General features: G+C 44.0%; 1 protein-coding gene across 1 annotated transcript in view; it reads left to right on the forward strand.

The window, feature by feature from the left end:
• exoc6 (exocyst complex component 6) overlaps positions 1 to 18,119 on the forward strand; it is a 72,137-nt gene that overhangs the window by 25,624 nt on the left and 28,394 nt on the right. The window contains exons 7-16 of the mRNA XM_080049069.1: positions 3,784 to 3,934; positions 4,028 to 4,192; positions 6,421 to 6,489; positions 7,112 to 7,195; positions 7,443 to 7,489; positions 7,677 to 7,797; positions 12,202 to 12,273; positions 12,385 to 12,482; positions 15,365 to 15,470; positions 15,774 to 15,883. Of these exons, the coding sequence (XP_079905195.1) occupies positions 3,784 to 3,934; positions 4,028 to 4,192; positions 6,421 to 6,489; positions 7,112 to 7,195; positions 7,443 to 7,489; positions 7,677 to 7,797; positions 12,202 to 12,273; positions 12,385 to 12,482; positions 15,365 to 15,470; positions 15,774 to 15,883 (1,023 nt within the window). The remainder of the gene's footprint in view (positions 1 to 3,783; positions 3,935 to 4,027; positions 4,193 to 6,420; positions 6,490 to 7,111; positions 7,196 to 7,442; positions 7,490 to 7,676; positions 7,798 to 12,201; positions 12,274 to 12,384; positions 12,483 to 15,364; positions 15,471 to 15,773; positions 15,884 to 18,119) is intronic.

Genomic DNA, 18,119 nt, shown 5'->3' on the forward strand with positions numbered 1-18,119 from the left:
ATATCAATGAGCAAGTCCCTGGGACTTCGCCATGTGCCATGCACTACTGTGAAAACCACTTCCACCTGTTTGCATAGAGCCATATAGTAGCGCGGTGTTACTGCGCTGTTCAGAATGTGCTGAGAAGTACTGGCCCCTTGATTGTCCACCTTAACGGGGTTGAAGCTATTGGCACGGGGTACCACCGAGGTTCCCGGCCTGGAATCAAGCAGAGGCACACGTCGCAGCGTGCAACTACTGTCTAGCCTGGTCAAACTGAACACTTCGCTCTGGGGCCTGAAGAGCAGCTGGCCCAACGTCTGGCCTGGGATCACTGGAAGAGAACGGAGGGTCAGTTGACACACCTCCGACTGGGACGACTGCGCCAGCCAACCCTGGCGGCGCGCCAACGTCACAGTTGACATCAACCTGCCTAGCTCCGTTAGTCATAATGCAAAGTCTGCAGTGAAGCATCCCTGAGGGTCTGTGCTGAGTGACCAGCACCTGACCCCTGTATGGTTTGCGACAGAGCCAGGACTATGTGATAAAGCAAACTCCCAAGACGGCCCACACGGGTAGCAATGTCGTAACTCCTAGTAAGGAGATCGTATGTAATCCGGCACTGGGGCCAAGGGCAGCGCACAACGGTTCTCAGAGCCTGTAATCCGGCACTGGGGCCAAGGGCAGCGCACAACGGTTCTCAGAGCCTCGTCTGGGGAAACAACCAGGGATGCTATAGCAGGCTCAATCGGAGCTAACCAGTCCAAGCCCTAACTATCAGCATTGTGCATGGCTGACAGAGCTCTGTGATGGGAGAGAGCCCTTAAATCTGGCCAGCATATACGGAGCTCTGTGAAGTAAGGCTCAGAGGGAGGCACAGAGAAAACGGAGAATTGAGGGCCTGCCGAAAAAAAGGCATTTGCAGGTGCAGATGAAACCAGAGCTTCATCTAACCCAATACTTGGCAAGTCATGGACGGACACTGACCCTCTAGCTGAGCTGTCCACCTGTAAGAGATTACAGGACGCAGCTGTGGACAGCCTGTCATCCCCTGAGTAGGAAGGATGCACAGCCGCAAGGCTACTCATTGCCGCTGGTACCCCGAGCTGGTTGGAGGCTAGTAGGAGAGCTTCTACCTAGCAAGCCTCAGTGCCTGAGGCATGAAACTACAGTTCATGCATGGATTATCTGACAGTGCTTCCCTCAGGTGCTCACCCTGAGACCTGCAGGGCACTTGTCATGGCCATTCTCCACTGTAGGGAGGCCATGAGGGCGTCACAATTATAGTTGTTTAACATGTCAGCAATTTAGCAGGCTAGACTAAATGAATTAGTAGCCTACTCAACCGGGCTTCAAGCGCAAGCACCAGAGCATGGAGCGACACCCCTAAAAGTAACAGTGACGGCGACTTTAGGAAGGCCTAAGCTGCCCATTGTGGAGCCAATTAAAATATGCATCCGATTAAGGTATGCAACCGGGCTTCAGGCGAGAGCAACCGGGCTTCAGGCCAGAGCAACCGAGCCACGGTGCGACACTGCTAGAATAATACAGTGGCGGTGTAAAACTATGCCGCCCACTGGCGAGCAAATTAAAGAAGGCTAGGCAGTCGAGCTTCAGGCAAGAGCACCCACGCAACGAAGCAACACCCCTTAAATAAAACAGTTACAGCGGCTCATGGGGAACCCAGGCCGCCCACTGGAGGGCAAATTACAGTAGGCTAGGCAATCGTGCTTTAGGCGAGAGCAACCAAGCTAGAATAATACAGTGGCGGTGTAAAACTATGCCGCCCACTGGCGAGCAAGTTACAGTAGGCTAGGCAATCAAGCTTCAGGCGAGAGCACACCCAAGCAACAATGCTGCCCCTTAAATAACACAGTTCAATTCAATTCAGTTTATTTAAGAAGGGGACAGTGCAAGTTAATAAAACACCTGATCATACATGGGTTGAAAATGTAAATTTTTCATCTGTAGTCCCATGGCACTGTCAGCGGCTTTAACCCATTGATGACGGCTGCTGCGCGATGCCACATTGGCTCTCCTGCCTGATGCTGCGTCGCGCAGCATTATTACTTTATCTAATTTTCATGGCATTCCCAGCATAGAATGCACTGTCATTGGTTCAAATACACATGAGGTGGGTTTTGTTGATTTTTTTAAGACCACGTGACCACCCAAAAGTTGTGTGGTTTGCCGAAAATCATGTCAATAAAAAAATAAAACAAAATAATAATAAAAATACGCCAGCTATGTCGGCGACAGAACAGTTAGTGGCGTTTGGTGCGCAGAATCAAGGTCTACTATAGACTACTGACGAAAATCACACAACACATTGCATCTATTTATTAACAATATTTAATAATTTTCTAATTCATCTAATTTTGACGATTTGTTGGTTTGTAAGCGCTACGGGAGCATGTTTAAATAAAACCTGTGAACCTTAACCTTTAAATGTATTTTATTTCATGTTTCTATGTGCTACACAGGCTTAGATATTAAGGTTTTGGTAGACTTGACAATTCGTACTATTTTTTCAGAAAACCCTCAGGCATTAAGGACATGCATCCTAGATTGCCATAGTCATCAATGGGTTAAATAACCCAAGCAGCACACTGGAGTGAATAAACGAAGGCTAGGCAATCGCAAATTACAGCAGCCTACTCACACAGCTAAAATAACACAGTGACGGCACACTTGGAAACCCAAGACGCTCACTCACGAGCAAACTATGTATGCAACCGTGCTTAAGCGAGAGCAACGGTGCGACACCGCTAGAATACAGTGGCGGTGTAAAACTATGCTGCCCACTGGCGAGCACATTACAGTAGCCTACACGCACAACAGTGTGACACGGCTAAAATAACACGAGCAATACACATGCATAGTGTGTGGCACGGCTCACCCACTGGCAAGCAAAGAAAGTAGGCAATGCTACGCAAGGCTTAGGTGAGGGCACACAAATGGTGCGACACAGCTCTAACATACAACAGTGAAGCGACTTCTGGACCGACTTCCAACCGGCGAGCAAAACAGCAGCGTACAGCTGCTAGAATAAGGCGACGGTGAAAAGCCGCTACTAGCAAGCAAGTACTACGCATGGACATAGAAAGAAAGGTACTACGCCACCGGGATTCAATGGCGGGGAAGGAGGTTAGCTGCCGCGGTAGCCGAAGACACAACAAACATGCACTTAACTCAACCGACGCAATATAAGGGTAGTCCTACTGACGCGAGCCAGCACGCAAATCGAAACAAAACAGCATGTCGCAGCCTCTGGTGGACGAAGTGATACAACCAATCGAGGCACCAACCCTTAGGTTACAAGGCTACAAGCGACGAGCTAACACAAATCCTTACACGACAAAACCTGTTTGTCGTCGACCTGATTGCTTCCGCGAGAAGATAGAAGGAACAGATCCTCTGGTGACTTCCGGAATATATACATATTCCCGGGTAACCCAGGTGTCACAGGTGACTTTTTTGGTATCATATCTCGACCTGCGCATGCGCGCGATGGAACGTCCAGTGCTGAAAGCACCACCTCTGGCGGTCAGTAGGTACGAAATAGAACATATATTTTACACTCAGACTCGGTCTGTACAGATGTTTATGACGCTCAGTTGTTCTTTGCTGATGGCTCAGAATCACTATAAACATGATTGCAGTACGAAAGATTTTCATGATTGTTTACACTTTGTCAGTTTTCACTTTTCGTCACACTTTTCTTATGAAATAATGTATTGCTGATTAGATGAAATAGCAGTTTTTTGAAGTGGACATAAGCGGACTGGATTTTGCTGCGTGCAGGGTCAGCCATTACAGGTTCTGCCAGATCATGGCTGAAAACCTGCCTCGACTGAGAGAGGAGATCAAGGAGGTCTCCATGTCCGACCTCAAGGACTTCCTGGAGAGCATCAGAAAACACTCCGACAAGGTTGGAGAGACTGCCATGAGACAGGTATGACAAACGGGCTTCTTCACAATTCACTTAAGAGCTCTGAAAAGGTAATAATCAGCTTATTGAGTGTGTGTTTGTTTGTGTCCCTCCTAGGCCCAGCAGCACAGGACCTTTAACAGTGCAGTAGCCAAGCAGGCCCACACAGACCACTACACCAAGTCTTTGTACTCGCTGAACGGACGAACACACGCTCACTCTCACAACGGCCTGGTGATAGACGACGACACAGGAGACGAGGAGGAGGAGGGGGATGAAGAGGTAGAGAAACATTGTGTGTAGTTTGGATGTGGAGTTCCTTCTAATGTGAGTTGTACTGTTATACAGTTTACAGTGCGTTCCAAATTATTATGCAAATGATATTTTTCTCAGATTTTCCTAAATAGTCGATGCAAATGACAGTCAGTATAATTTAAGTCATCAACCGTTAAAGTATGATTCAAATTGTATTGAACAAACCTCCAAATGATTACGGTATTTTTTTCAAAAATAAAAAACTCAAAATGCACCGTTCCAAATTATTATGCACAACAGAGTTTCAAAACATTTTATAGGTTGTAAAGAAATAAAAATGGTCATTTGTTGAATTTGCAGGATGTGAAGGTCATATTTAGTAAAATCAAAAGCTATTTCAATCAAAAACATCTTAACAGGCCAAGTTACATGTTAACATAGGACCCCTTCTTTGATATCACCTTCACAATTCTTGCATCCATTGAACTTGTGAGCTTTTGGAGAGTTTCTGCTTGAATATCTTAGCAGGATGCCAGAATAGCCTCCCATAGCTGCTGTTTTGATGTGAACTGCCTCCCAACCTCATAGATCTTTTGCTTGAGGATGCTCCAAAGGTTCTCAATAGGGTTAAGGTCAGGGGAAGATGGGGCCACACCATGAGGTTCTCTCCTTTTATGCCCATAGCAGCCAGTGACACAGAGGTATTCTTTGCATCATGAGATGGTGCATTGTCATGCATGAAGATGATTTTACTACGGAAGGCACTGTCCTTTTTGTACCACGGAAGAAAGTGGTCAGTCAGAAACTAAACATACTTTGCCGAGGTCATTTTCACACCGTCAGGGACCCTAAAGGGGCCTACCAGCTCTCTCCCCATGATTCCGGCCCAAAACATGACTCCGCCACCTCCTTGCTGACGTCGCAGCCTTGTTGGGACATGGTGGCCATTCACCAACCATCCACTACTCCATCCATCCGACCATCCAGGGCTGCACAGCACTCATCAGTAAACAAGACTGTTTGAAAATTAGTCTTCATGTATTTCTGAGCCCAGTGCAACCGTTTCTGCTTGTGAGCATTGTTTAGGGGTGGCCGAATAATAGGTTTATGCACAACTGCAAACCTCTGGAGGATCCTACACCTTGAGGTTCGCGGGACTCCAGAGGCACCAGCGGCTTCAAATACCTGTCTGCTGCTCTGTAACGGCATTTTAGCAGCTGCTCTCTTTATCCAATGAATTTGTCTGGCAGAAACCTTCCTCATTATGCCTTCATCTGCACAAACCCGTCTGTGCTCTGAATCAGCCACAAATCTCTTCACAGTACGATGATCACGCTTAAGTTTCTGTGAAATATCTAATGTTTTCATACCTTGTCCAAGGTATTGCACTTTGACGCTTTTAGGCAGCAGAGAGATCCTTTTTCTTTCGCATAGTGCTTGAAACATCTGGCCTTCCTAATAATGTGGAACGTCCTTCTTACGTAGTTTTCCTTTGATTGGGCTCACATGGCAAACTAATTATCACAGGTGTATGAGATTAATTTCAATGATCCAAGGCGTCCTGAGACACAATATCATACATGAGTTTAATTGAAAAACTAAAAATGTAAAGTTTATGACACTTCAATCCAATTTGCATAATAATTTGGAACACGATGTATGCCTTCAGCCTTCTGTGTCAAAATGTAGTTCAGCTGGGCACAGTAACACTAGGCCTGGCTTGTGTTTCCACTGCAGACAGCACCCTTACTTGGTAGGTGGGGTTTATGCCAGACGCTGATAGCCACAGTCAGAGTATAAACAGTCTATGAGTCACAGGTGTTGAACGGCACTGGCCGTGGCAGCTACGTAACTATGGTGACATCATAGTAAAAGGACCATGTAGGCCACTGGTTCACTCAATGAAGAGAAAAACCTAACACATGAACAAAGAGCTGCGCACACAAGACTCTCCACTCTTGCCATGGAGATCACACAAAGCGGTTTATCTATTGCACTGAACTGATGATTCTGTTGACCAATCTACAAACTGCGCTTTTACAAAAAATAGGATCGGCACGGTTCACTTATTTTGGTTCCCTCCCAACTTCTGACAGTGCAAGCCGCACCGCACCACTCAGTGGAAACTAGGCAATAGATATCAAAGCTATTGATTTCATGTTACATAATAAAACTGCAAGCATAAAAACAGAAAGTATGTCATATCATTTGACTAAAGTTGACAGTAATAATATTTTCCCATCTGTGTCTGACAGATTCTCACAGCTCAGGACCTGGTGGACTTTTCACCTGTCTACAGGTGTTTACACATTTACACCGTGCTGGTAGGTGCCTCTCTGACACAAACACACACACACACACACACACACACACACACACACACACACACACACACACACACACACACACACACACACACACACACACACACACACACACACAGACACACACACAGACACACCACACCACAACACAACACAACACACTCACTCACTTTTAACGGACGGGTGATTTTTCCAGCACAGTCACATCAAGTTGATCATACTTAATACTAGTTCCTCTATTTGAGTTTGATTTGCTTCCCTCAGCTCTGCTCATACAGTAGCTCAGTGAATATTACATATACTGCTCACATTAGCTTTTCCAGTGGAGGGTGCTGTACTCACATGATTTGGAAAAGGTATATTTTCCCTTTTTGCATATACATTTTTGGACATATCCATATCCATTTTGCTCGAGCATCCTTAATTCTTTATGTTCTATGACAATGCAACAATAGTTTTTCTCCTATACACATACTGTAAACTGGACATAAATATAAAGTCCATCTGGCTTCTGACTGCAACAAAGAATCTTGATCTAGCTACTGGTCAGTGATCTAGCTACTGGTCATTGTCAGTAACGTTTGGGGAAGTTATTGAAATGTGTTGTTGTCTGTGTCTTCAGGGTGACCGAGAAACATTTGAGAACTATTACAGAAAGCAGAGGAAGAAACAGGCCCGACTTGTACTGCAGCCTCAGGGCAACATGGTGAGATACACATGAACAACACTCACTGCATTGTAACCAGTGGCTAATATAGTAGCATTATCGTCAACAAATGTCTTTGTTTCCCCTGGTAGTATCAAAAAGACAACATGGCAAATTGCAGTACACGCTTTCACTTACATGAACTTCATTGTCTTCTGACTGGATAGCTTACAATGACTTGTTATGCTATCGGAATTATTTTACACAGTGTGTAAACATGTTTGTGTGTGTGTGTCTTGGTTTTCAGCATGAGACAGTGGAAGGCTACAGAAAATACTTCAATCAGATTGTAGGGTAAGATGTTCCTCCTATTGTCACAGCATTGTCATAACCCACAATTTAATCTTTGATATGCAAATCTTCTGAACTTTAAAACACATTAGTGTGTCTAATCTAGTTAGTAAGTCAGTTTTGTTCATTTACATGTGAAGATACATAAAAGGTGTTGAGTGGTGTGGGTGTTCCGTGTGTGTTCCATTAGGTTCTTTGTAGTGGAGGACCACATCCTCCATGCCACTCGGGGGCTAGTGACCAGAGCTTTCACTGATGAACTATGGAACATGGCCCTGTCCAAGATCATCGCTGTACTCCGTACACACTCTGTAGGCACACACACACACACACACACACACACACACACACACACACACACACACACACACACACACACACACACACACACACACACACACACACACACACACACACACACACACACACACACACACACACACACACACACACACACACACACACACACACACACACACACACACACACACACACACACACACACACACACACACACACACACACACACACACACACACACACACACACACACACACACACACACACACACACACACACACACACACACACACACACACACACACACACACACACACACACACACACACACACACACACACACACACACACACACACACACACACACACACACACACACACACACACACACACACACACACACACACACACACACACACACACACACACACACACACACACACACACACACACACACACACAGAGCCAGCCAGCCAGCCAGCCAGCCAGCAGAGCGTGGACTGTGATGAGAAGGAAAGTGTTGGGAGTTAATAGAGATAATAGAGCCTGTTTTGATTCTATTTATCTTGAAGGAACCTTTATTCACTGGCTGATAAACACACACACACACAGCACTGTAGGGGTCAGTGAACCCACAGCACACTAATAATGTCACTCTTGAGAGAAGAGGTCAAAACACACATACGCATGCAGCCAAAGAGGTGGCCTTAATGACAGACAGATTGCAACAATAAGAGCAGATTAAGAGGGCATATTCCTGACTGCTGGGATCCAGTCAGTTGTAAATGAGCCAGAGGATTATGCTAACAGGCCGGAGAATGGGCTGCACAGCGTGGGTTGAGCAGACTAACAAAGGCCCTGGTCTCCCCCCTGGCCTCCAGCCCCGACACAAGCAGCTCCACACTAAGGGTGCACTCACACTAGGCAAATTTGCCTGTTCCGTGCTCCAGCATGATTCACCCCCTCCCCTCTCCCCTGCTGGCCTGTGCTCACACTGCTCGTGGCCTGGGCACGATTGCTCCTTGCTACGTCACCGTGCGCGTTTAGGATTTGGAGCGTAGTCTACTTGTAGGCTATACGACTGTTTTGGGTTCGTCTCCACCGCCGTGTGTAATGGCAGTATTATGACAGCTGACGGCAGGAAAAAGAAAAAAATCATCTGACGAACGTGAGTAAACACGAAAACCTTTTTGCTTTGCTTTCTGTGCTCACCTATTTAGCTCTCTCCCTCTTTTATTAGCCCACACCTAGGCCAACACACGTTAATTCTCACACATTTTATGTAGCTACAAGTCCAAGTGGTGGGCAATTCTGGTGCTGACTAGTAAGGCAGCAGACGTTAACGGACTATGCATCCTTAATAAATTCACGCCAGGAACACCGCCTGTGCGCTTGCTTGTGCGCGTGTCATCTCATTAGCATCTGTACTTTGGCCACGGCACACCTCTCCCAAGTGTGCCGTGGCCAAGGGGCTGTTCTGTGCTGGAATACAGATGGCGTGGTCACACTAGCCAAACGTTCTAGACTTAGTATGCAAATGAGCTCGGGCACGGGGCCGCGGCCCTAGTGTGAGTGGCCCCTAACACTGTATTTCCCTTACAACTGCTGCGTGCTCAGCCTACAGCCAGCCAGTTCACTTTAAATACAGTGTCAAAACTTCCACACTTTAAATGATACATACAGGGTGCTTTGTTTTGTTCTTAAAATGTTTAACAAACCAACTCCCTCACTTCTCCCTTCCAAATATATTCATTGACATTATTAAGAAAATACCTACTTTTAATAGTAAACACTGCATGAATAAAACATCATGCTATATTTACCTAGGATATAGCATGGATCAGAACAAAGTAGATATACAGACTAATAAAACCGCCTACATAGCTGCCACTTCTTTGATTTGCTGCTGTTGTCGCTGTGTGTTTGTGTGTGTCCACGTAAACAATGCGATGGCTGCTTTACGTCAAATCCCAGGCTGTGCTAGTGTACTCTGTTGATTTATACACTCCTGTGATGGACAGGATCCTTGTGTCAGTGTTAAGAGACTGGTCTGTGCTGCTTTCAGGGTCATAAATCACTCTAGAAAAATGGAGGGAAAGCCCCTTCCCCCTTAGTATCTGTTGCCTCACCTGCCAGGCTTTCTATTCTAGCACCTCATGTACGCAGTTTACCATGATAACTGCCTAATTGCAGATGAGAGACGATTTTACTATGTAATGTTATGCCTTTACAAGAGAAAACACTTTTACATGCAGACATAGGGATGGGAATCGAGAACAGGTTCTTGTTTAGAACCGGTGCCTAGTGAACCAATTCCTTGGAATCGTTAACATGCCTGCTTAACGGTCCTGCTTAACGGTTCCGCTCGTTGCAAATGCGTCATGACTTCATACTCATGCTGCTTTGTTTTGGTTCAGAACGCAGCAAACATGGCGTTGAGGCAGAAGCGCTATAGTGGCGCAATATGGCCACTTGCAGCAATTGTAAAGTTTCCATTTCGTCAAACGACACACGCATAAGCAAGCGCGCAGACTGCGATCCTGACGGTTAAGCGTTTAAACGTCCGCTGTCTTACTAGTCGGCACCAGAATTTCCCATCACTTGGATTTGAACATAAAATGTATGAGAATTAACGTGTGTGTAGGCCTAGGTGTGGGCTGATAAAAGGGGGAGATACATAAAAAGGCGAGAGCAGCATAAAGCAAAGAAAAAAAGGATTTATTGCGCGCTGCCTTAAGGCCTGCTGTTTACTCTCGTTCATCAGCTGTTATCATGCTGCCTTTACGCACGGCGGTGGAGACGAACCCAAAACAACACACAGCGGGACTCGGCGGTCCGGTGATAAGGAAACGTTTAACAAGACACTTTATAAAGACAGTAAGATACACTTAAAATAACGATCTCTGCCCATACAAAAAGCTCTGCCCTGGATTACTTGATGGAGCGATCGATGTATAAAACCATCCGCTACGTGTGTCTGATGACGGGCCATTATATTAATAATAAACAGCGCGCTGCACATAAGAACAGCGTACATTGTAAAGCTGAGATGGAGCGGTGACTCCTCGTCGCTGGCGTAGTGAAGAATAAGCAAAGCGATACATTCTCTTTTAGCCTTTATGGCGTATTTATTCTCTTCTTGAATACATGACTGACTACTGTGCAGTCAGTTCAACAACAACGTACAACATGACAGTTTGACCTGAGGCGCTCCTTCCACGGACCTACTGTATAAAGAAAGGGTTCCTTCACTTGAATGTAGTGACGTCATCACGTTGCCCTTTCAGAGTAAGGGCGCATCATATAATAACACTTAAGATACATTAAAGATTGCGTATCCTTCCTGAGAGGGCAAACATGCTCAGTTGAATTTTGTTTCAAGTGCAAATGAGCACTGTTAATATTCCAAAAGGCACAGGCTCTTCCTTGACTGTTTTTAGTCTGTGTTTTTAGTTTTTAGGGCGCATAATGGTATTTGGGCTTAAAAGCCAAAAAAATAAATTTCTCACTCACTCACTCACTCACTCACTCACTCACTCACTCACTCACTCACTCACTCACTCACTCACTCACTCACTCACTCACTCACTCACTCACAAATTCAAATTCAAATTCAAATTGGCTTTATTGGCATGAAAGTTTCAAATAGAAAAACAATGTTGCTAAAGCAAAGTATCAGTAAGATACAATAAGTCCAATAAAACAGACAAAACACATATGACAATTATATACATTATGAACATTATATTACGTGTGTCTATTACTCACTCACACACACTCACACACACACACACACACACACACACACACACACGCATGATTCAAATGATTTTGACACAAACCATTCAGGTAGACACACACACACACACACACACACACACACACACACACACACACACACACACACACACACACACACACACACACACACACACACACACACAACTGAATGTGTGTTCTCCTGGTGTAGCCACAGATGATAATCGCCTACTTGTAAACAATATGGTGAGAGCGGACATAGACCAGTGCCTTTGGTTTTTGCACCACTTGACTTCCAAATGTGCATTCAGCTTTGTACTGTGGGTTTATGCACTGTATCCCTAGTCCTCACCATGACAGCACAGCAGAGGAAATACCGTCTGTGTCGCATCTGAATAAGTTCAACCTATCCAAAGACAGTCCTACACCTCCATCATGATTGCATTCTCACCATCACCATCTGGCACACCGGGCGGACACAAAGTCTAAATTGTGAATTAAACAAAACAGTACTTCACAAATCATGAAACTGCCATCAAGAACTCTCCTTTATAAGTGATAACCAGATTATTGTTAGTCCTATTGCCTTATATTTTCCCTCACATGCAACTTTAAAAAAATGTTTTTGGCTGATTCAGATGTTTTGTTCTCCCCAGTCATACTGTGATGACCCAGATTTGGTCCTGGAGCTAAAGAATCTCATAGTCATCTTCGCTGACACACTACAGGTTAGTTCAGGGCTCTGCTTTTATATCAACAGTTTATGGCTCTTAAGTTTATAGAAGGACTGATGTTAACAAACTTTCTGTATTTTGTCATGTCTGCGCATATGTGAACAGGGTTATGGTTTCCCGGTCAATCGGCTGTTTGACCTGCTGTTTGAGGTCAGAGACCAGTACAATGAAACTCTGCTGAAGAAGTGGGCGCTGGTTTTCAGGTGGGCTTCGCTGATTTGGGACTTTTTTTTTTAATGTAATTGCTTCTAATATATTCACATGTCCATTCTCGTGACTATTGGTCCAGGCTACAGACCTTTCTCCACTCTCCCATTCCTTTCCAAACTTGACTGACTTGTAATCTGAGACCTCACTACTGCTCTCGACACAGTCTGTCATAATCCTCTAATGGACCAGTTCAAAACCACTCTGTGTTACAGTCAGGCCACTATCATAGCTCAAACCCTACCTTGCTAGAAAACCGCTTTGTGAATGGCTTCTGGCCTCCCACATTCCCGCTTACCATGGTGTTCCTCAGGGCTCTGTTCTTGGTCCATTACTATTCACTATCTACTAGGGCTGTCAAACGATTAACATTTTTAATCAGATTAATCACAGGATTCTGTGGATTAATCACGATTAATCACGATTAATTTTACCATTCGAAATATGCCCGAAAAATTCGAATTTTCTCTGTATATTGTTGTAGGAACGGAAAGATAAATGACAGAAGGTGGATGTACATTTAAAATTAGAATTTTTATTAATTGAAAATCCAAATGATGGTTTTAATACTGAAAATAAATTTAAATCAAACAAAAATATATACCTAGTACCTACCACACCATAATTCAATTGGTCTGTCTCTTTACTATGTCTTTGGGCAAATATAGGCTATATAATGGCATTTATTTGGTGAATCTATAGGTTGTGAATTCTTGAATACAACTTGATTACTGTGTGTGTGTGTGTGTGTGTGTGTGTGTGTGTGTGTGTGTGTGTGTGTGTGTGTGTGTGTGTGTGTGTGTGTGTGTGTGTGTGTGTGTGTGTGTGTGTGTGTGTGTGTGTGTGTGTGTGTGTGTGTGTGTGTGTGTGTGTGTGTGTGTGTGTGTGTGTGTGTGTGTGTACGCGCGAACACGTCCTAGGGGACTGTTCATTTGTGTCTACTCACACACACCTCTGAAAACTGCAGACGTTTGTGTCTTCGCGGGCTCTGAACAGAGCAGACAATGTTTCTCCTCCTGTTGCTCCCGACATCAACTGTCACCCGCGGCAGTTGATTTTATATACTATCTATGCCCCCGACAAAAACGTGAGCGTTAGCAGTTTAAAACACGGCATGGGCTAGCGTGCTGTTATGTTTGGCTGCGCGCAGCTACTGATCCTGGGTCAGCCGCAACGTTTGAGTGGCTGTAGTACAGAGCCGGTGGGATGTACGGGGCGGATCACTCTGCACATGCGTTAATTGCGCTAAAAAAAATTAACGCATTAATTCCAGAAATTAATCACCTTGCGTTAACGCGATAATTTTGACAGCCCTACTATCTACATAACCTCACAAACAGTACATTTTTCATTCACAGGTAACTGGAGCTACGGTTATAGCTCGACTAGGCCATTTAATGGGACTGCTGTCCTTGATCCAGTATACAAGCATGGGAGGAGAATCGAGTTATTGACCGTCTTATGTCCGACCCCGCCGCTAACAGTTAGCAATATACTGTTGGCGAGTGGATACCGGTTATTGAGCATCTAACGGTTTGTGACCGGCAAACTGGTACCATGTTGAGCAGTGGTATGGATAAATAACAAAGCTCTGTACAATCGTACTAGGGCTGTGAATGTTAACATAAGAGTGACACAAAACAGTTACAGGACGGAAATCTGTTCGTGTACACGTTTAAGCCTTTTTAATGGGGGAGGGGGGGGGTGGATGGGCAGATGACGTACAGTCTATGCATGAGGGACTTGTGACTTCAGAGTTGTTACCTGCTGCACAGCACACTGATAGTACTGAGTCCTGGGCCAGAGACCCTTCTCTAACCTACTGACTGAATGAGGATCTGTTTAAGGTCATCCTCATTGCCTCCCCAGTCACACTCCATAAAGTCTCCTATCGGTCCCTTCCTGCTTCACCTGTTGCTGAGGTCAGAATCCCTGGTGGAACTCTGGACTCCAACCTCTGCTTTGACACACAGATCACAAACATCACCAAAACTGAATTGTTTCACCTGAGGAAACAATTCAAAATGCATCTCATCCAGGTTACTCTACTTTACTGGCCTTCTCTTTGCTGGAGCCACTCTGGAATGGCAGAGAGCACAATATGTTCAGAACTCAGCTGCAAGACTTCTCTGAGCACATCAGTAACAATGCTGGCCCCCAGTCAAATACTGTATTCAATTTAAAGTACTTGTTTACAAATCTCTCTATGGCCTGGCGCCTCCCTACGTCTCTAATCTTCTCCAAGCCTACACACTTAGCCGTCCATTAGGTTCCACTGAGGCTCATTTATCACTCCTTCCCCTAGGCTGTGCACTGTGGCTGACAGGGCAAAGATTGTGGCTGGCCCTAACCTCTGGAATGCTCTCCCTCAGGGTCTGCACCAGTGCAATTCTGTTTCTTCTTTAAAGTCACAACTGAAACCTTTTTAAATGAGCCTTTCCTGTTGCTGTGTAATACAGCTATTATTAACTCCCTTATGCTGTCGATGTTTCTAGTTATTAAAATGTGCATATCATGTGTTTTTTTTCTTTTGTCTTTTAACATTTATACATTTTTATCATGTGTTTATTGTCCTATCTGTACTTGTAAGGATTTCTTGAGTTGCTAAATAAAATATGTTATTATTATTATTATTATTATTATTATTATTATTATTATTATTATTATTATTATTATTATTATTATTATTATTATTATTATTATTATCCATTTATAGCAATATACCTACAATCGATATTGTCATCTTTGGAAGAAATCCAATGTATAAAAACAAACTGTACTTTAAAAATGTTTGTCTAAGTGAGTGATTCTTAAAACTCTAATACTCATAACAGAAATGTAAATGCGCGCTAACACTTAAATGTGTTATTTTTCACAGGGAGATCTTTGAATTGGACAACTACAGTCCCATCCCAGTGGAGACAGAGGAAGAGTATAAGATAGTGGTCAGCCGCTTTCCGTTCCACGATGCTGAGATAGAGAAGGTAACAGCTTTGACTAGCATACACTCACAAACTTGTTTATCCAAAGCAAGAGTTCTGATTACTTGATTGCGCATGCATATAGACATATAACATTTGAAGTTAAGTATGACTTGTCATCTTATGGAACATTTACCTTCTAAAGAACGTTTGAAGAAAATGTCACGAGGGCCTTCCAGTTTACATTAAAACATCTCTCTGCAAAGGATTAAGACTTGAAATGATTAACCTGTGGATGATATGTCAGTCATTTAATTAAATTGTGTGTGTGTGTGTGCGTGTGTGTGTGCGTGTGTGTGTAAGCAGCAAGACTTTCCGAAGAAACTTCCGATGTCCCAGTCTGTCCCTCAGATCTACACACAGGTCAAAGAGTTCATTTACGCCAGCCTCAAGTTCTCTGAGTCGCTACACCGCAGGTTGGTCTCACTCAACACATACTATGGCTACGTTCAGACTGCAGGCCAAGTGCTCCATTCCCATTTAAAGGGATAGTTTGGAATTTTGGACATAGGGCCTGATTCCCAAGTTAGCCTGAGTGTTATTTATCATTGGAGACAGTTTTCAACACATTTCATTCAGTCCTTCTAGTTGCAGAGTTGGCTCGTGCTAGGCTAGCGCACAGGATTGGGGTCAAGCAGAGCTGCTACTAAAACAGTCTTACCCACTCCACAGTACACCCGAGGCTAATCAATAATAACGCTAGACTACAGATGTAAATGTCTGTGTTGATAGAATAATGTTAGAAATAAAAACAACCTTGCATATTGCATTTTGAGAGGCTTGGTGTGTCTCAGCAGCAGTGTTTATATGCGGCAGCGGCGGACTGATACCTAGGTTACCGGATCTATAATAGTTATTTCACCTGCCGCTGTCATTGCTACAGACGCAGAGTAGCCTACAGTGCACGAAGGAATTTTATTAGCCTATTCAATAAACAAGATATGGCCACGTTTGGAGGACTTAGCGATGCATCTGCTTTTGAAGATGATTATGAGGAATTTGTTGTATCCGCCGAACCGTACCTGTACGAGCCGGAATACACTGATGAAGAACTGAGAGAGATGGATGCTCAAAGGGCAGAAAGAGAAAGAGCATGGCTCCTGTCGGAGTCTGCACTGCTGCTCCCATCGTTTGGGGATGGGTTCAATTGATGTGCGGGAGGGGGGTGGGTTTGGGTGGGTTGTGGTTGTTTCTGGTGTTATGTCTCTGTATCATTACTTGTGTTTTTTTTTGCCCTGGGGGATCTCCTCTTTTCTTCTACCATCTCCATTCCTGATAAAATGCAACCTTTAGATGATTAATACAACTTGCCCAAACTCAGACAATGGATCCACTACTAGATTTTTAAGCTGGAATGTGAGAGGTCTGAACAGCCCCATTAAACGATCTAAAATACTTTCTCATTTGAAGAGATTGAATGCCGACATTGTATTCTTACAGGAAACGCATTTACGTGATAGGAATCAAGTTAGACTTAAGAGTCCATGGGTCAGTGATGTCTTCCACTCAACTTTTGATTCGAAATCTATTTTGGTTAATAAAAGGGTACATTTTACCGCTTCTAAGATCATAGCTGATAAGAATGGGAGATATATGATTGTCGCAGGCCTTCTATACCAGAATCCGGTTTTATTAGTAAACATTTATGCTCCAAATTTTGATAACCCAGATTTTACAAATAGATTATTTGCCACCCTGCCTTTCCTAGACACCCATCTTTTAATTCTTGCTGGGGACCTGAACTGTGTTATGAATCCAACACTGGACCGCTCGAATCCCCGTACTCTCAACCAATCTTCCATGTCTAAATACATTTCTGATTTTATGCTCCAAAATGGGTCTGTAGACCCTTGGAGATTTCATAATCCCCAAACTAAAGCATATTCTTTTTTCTCCCAAGTCCATCAATCCTATTCCCGCATTGATTATTTTTTAATTGATGGTTCCCTGGTCCCCAAAGTGACCTCCGAGTATCATTCAATTGTTATATCTGATCATGCTCCTCTTAGTCTCAATATACAACTTTCAGACCAACCTCGTTTCTCCTCACCCTGGAGGTTTAACACTCTGCTTCTGTCTGATGATGCATTCAACACCTTTATATTGTCCACAATTGATGACTTCATAACTATTAACAAAGATGACTCTGTCTCTTACTCATTACTATGGGAGTCGCTCAAAGCCTATTTGCGTGGTCAAATTATTTCTTACTCAGCTCATCGCAATAAAACCCGTAGGGCCAGGCTAAATGAACTTCTAATTAAAATCCGGGATATTGATGGCCAAAATGCCAGTAACCCATCCCAGAGTTTAGTGAAACAGAGATATGATCTGCAGGCAGAGTTGGACCTCCTTACAACAAGCGACGCTGAGCGACTTTTACTACGTTCTCGTGCTACTTATTATGAGCATGGTGATAAGCCGAGTAGGCTCCTGGCTCATCAATTGAAACGTCAAACTACTTCTCGATTAATTCCACAAATTAAAGATTCCTCTGGCGCACTTGTCTCTGATCCCACTTCTATAAATGACACCTTTAGGGATTTCTATTTCTCCCTTTATGAATCAGAATCATCATCAGACAAGACAGAAATGACTTCTTTCCTCCAGAATCTTGATATCCCCAAAGTTGATCCCACTACTGCTAATGAG

The sequence above is a fragment of the Ammodytes marinus genome (genome assembly GCF_949987685.1).
Source record: "Ammodytes marinus genome assembly, chromosome: 20".
NCBI classification, from domain to species: Eukaryota; Metazoa; Chordata; class Actinopteri; order Uranoscopiformes; family Ammodytidae; genus Ammodytes; species Ammodytes marinus.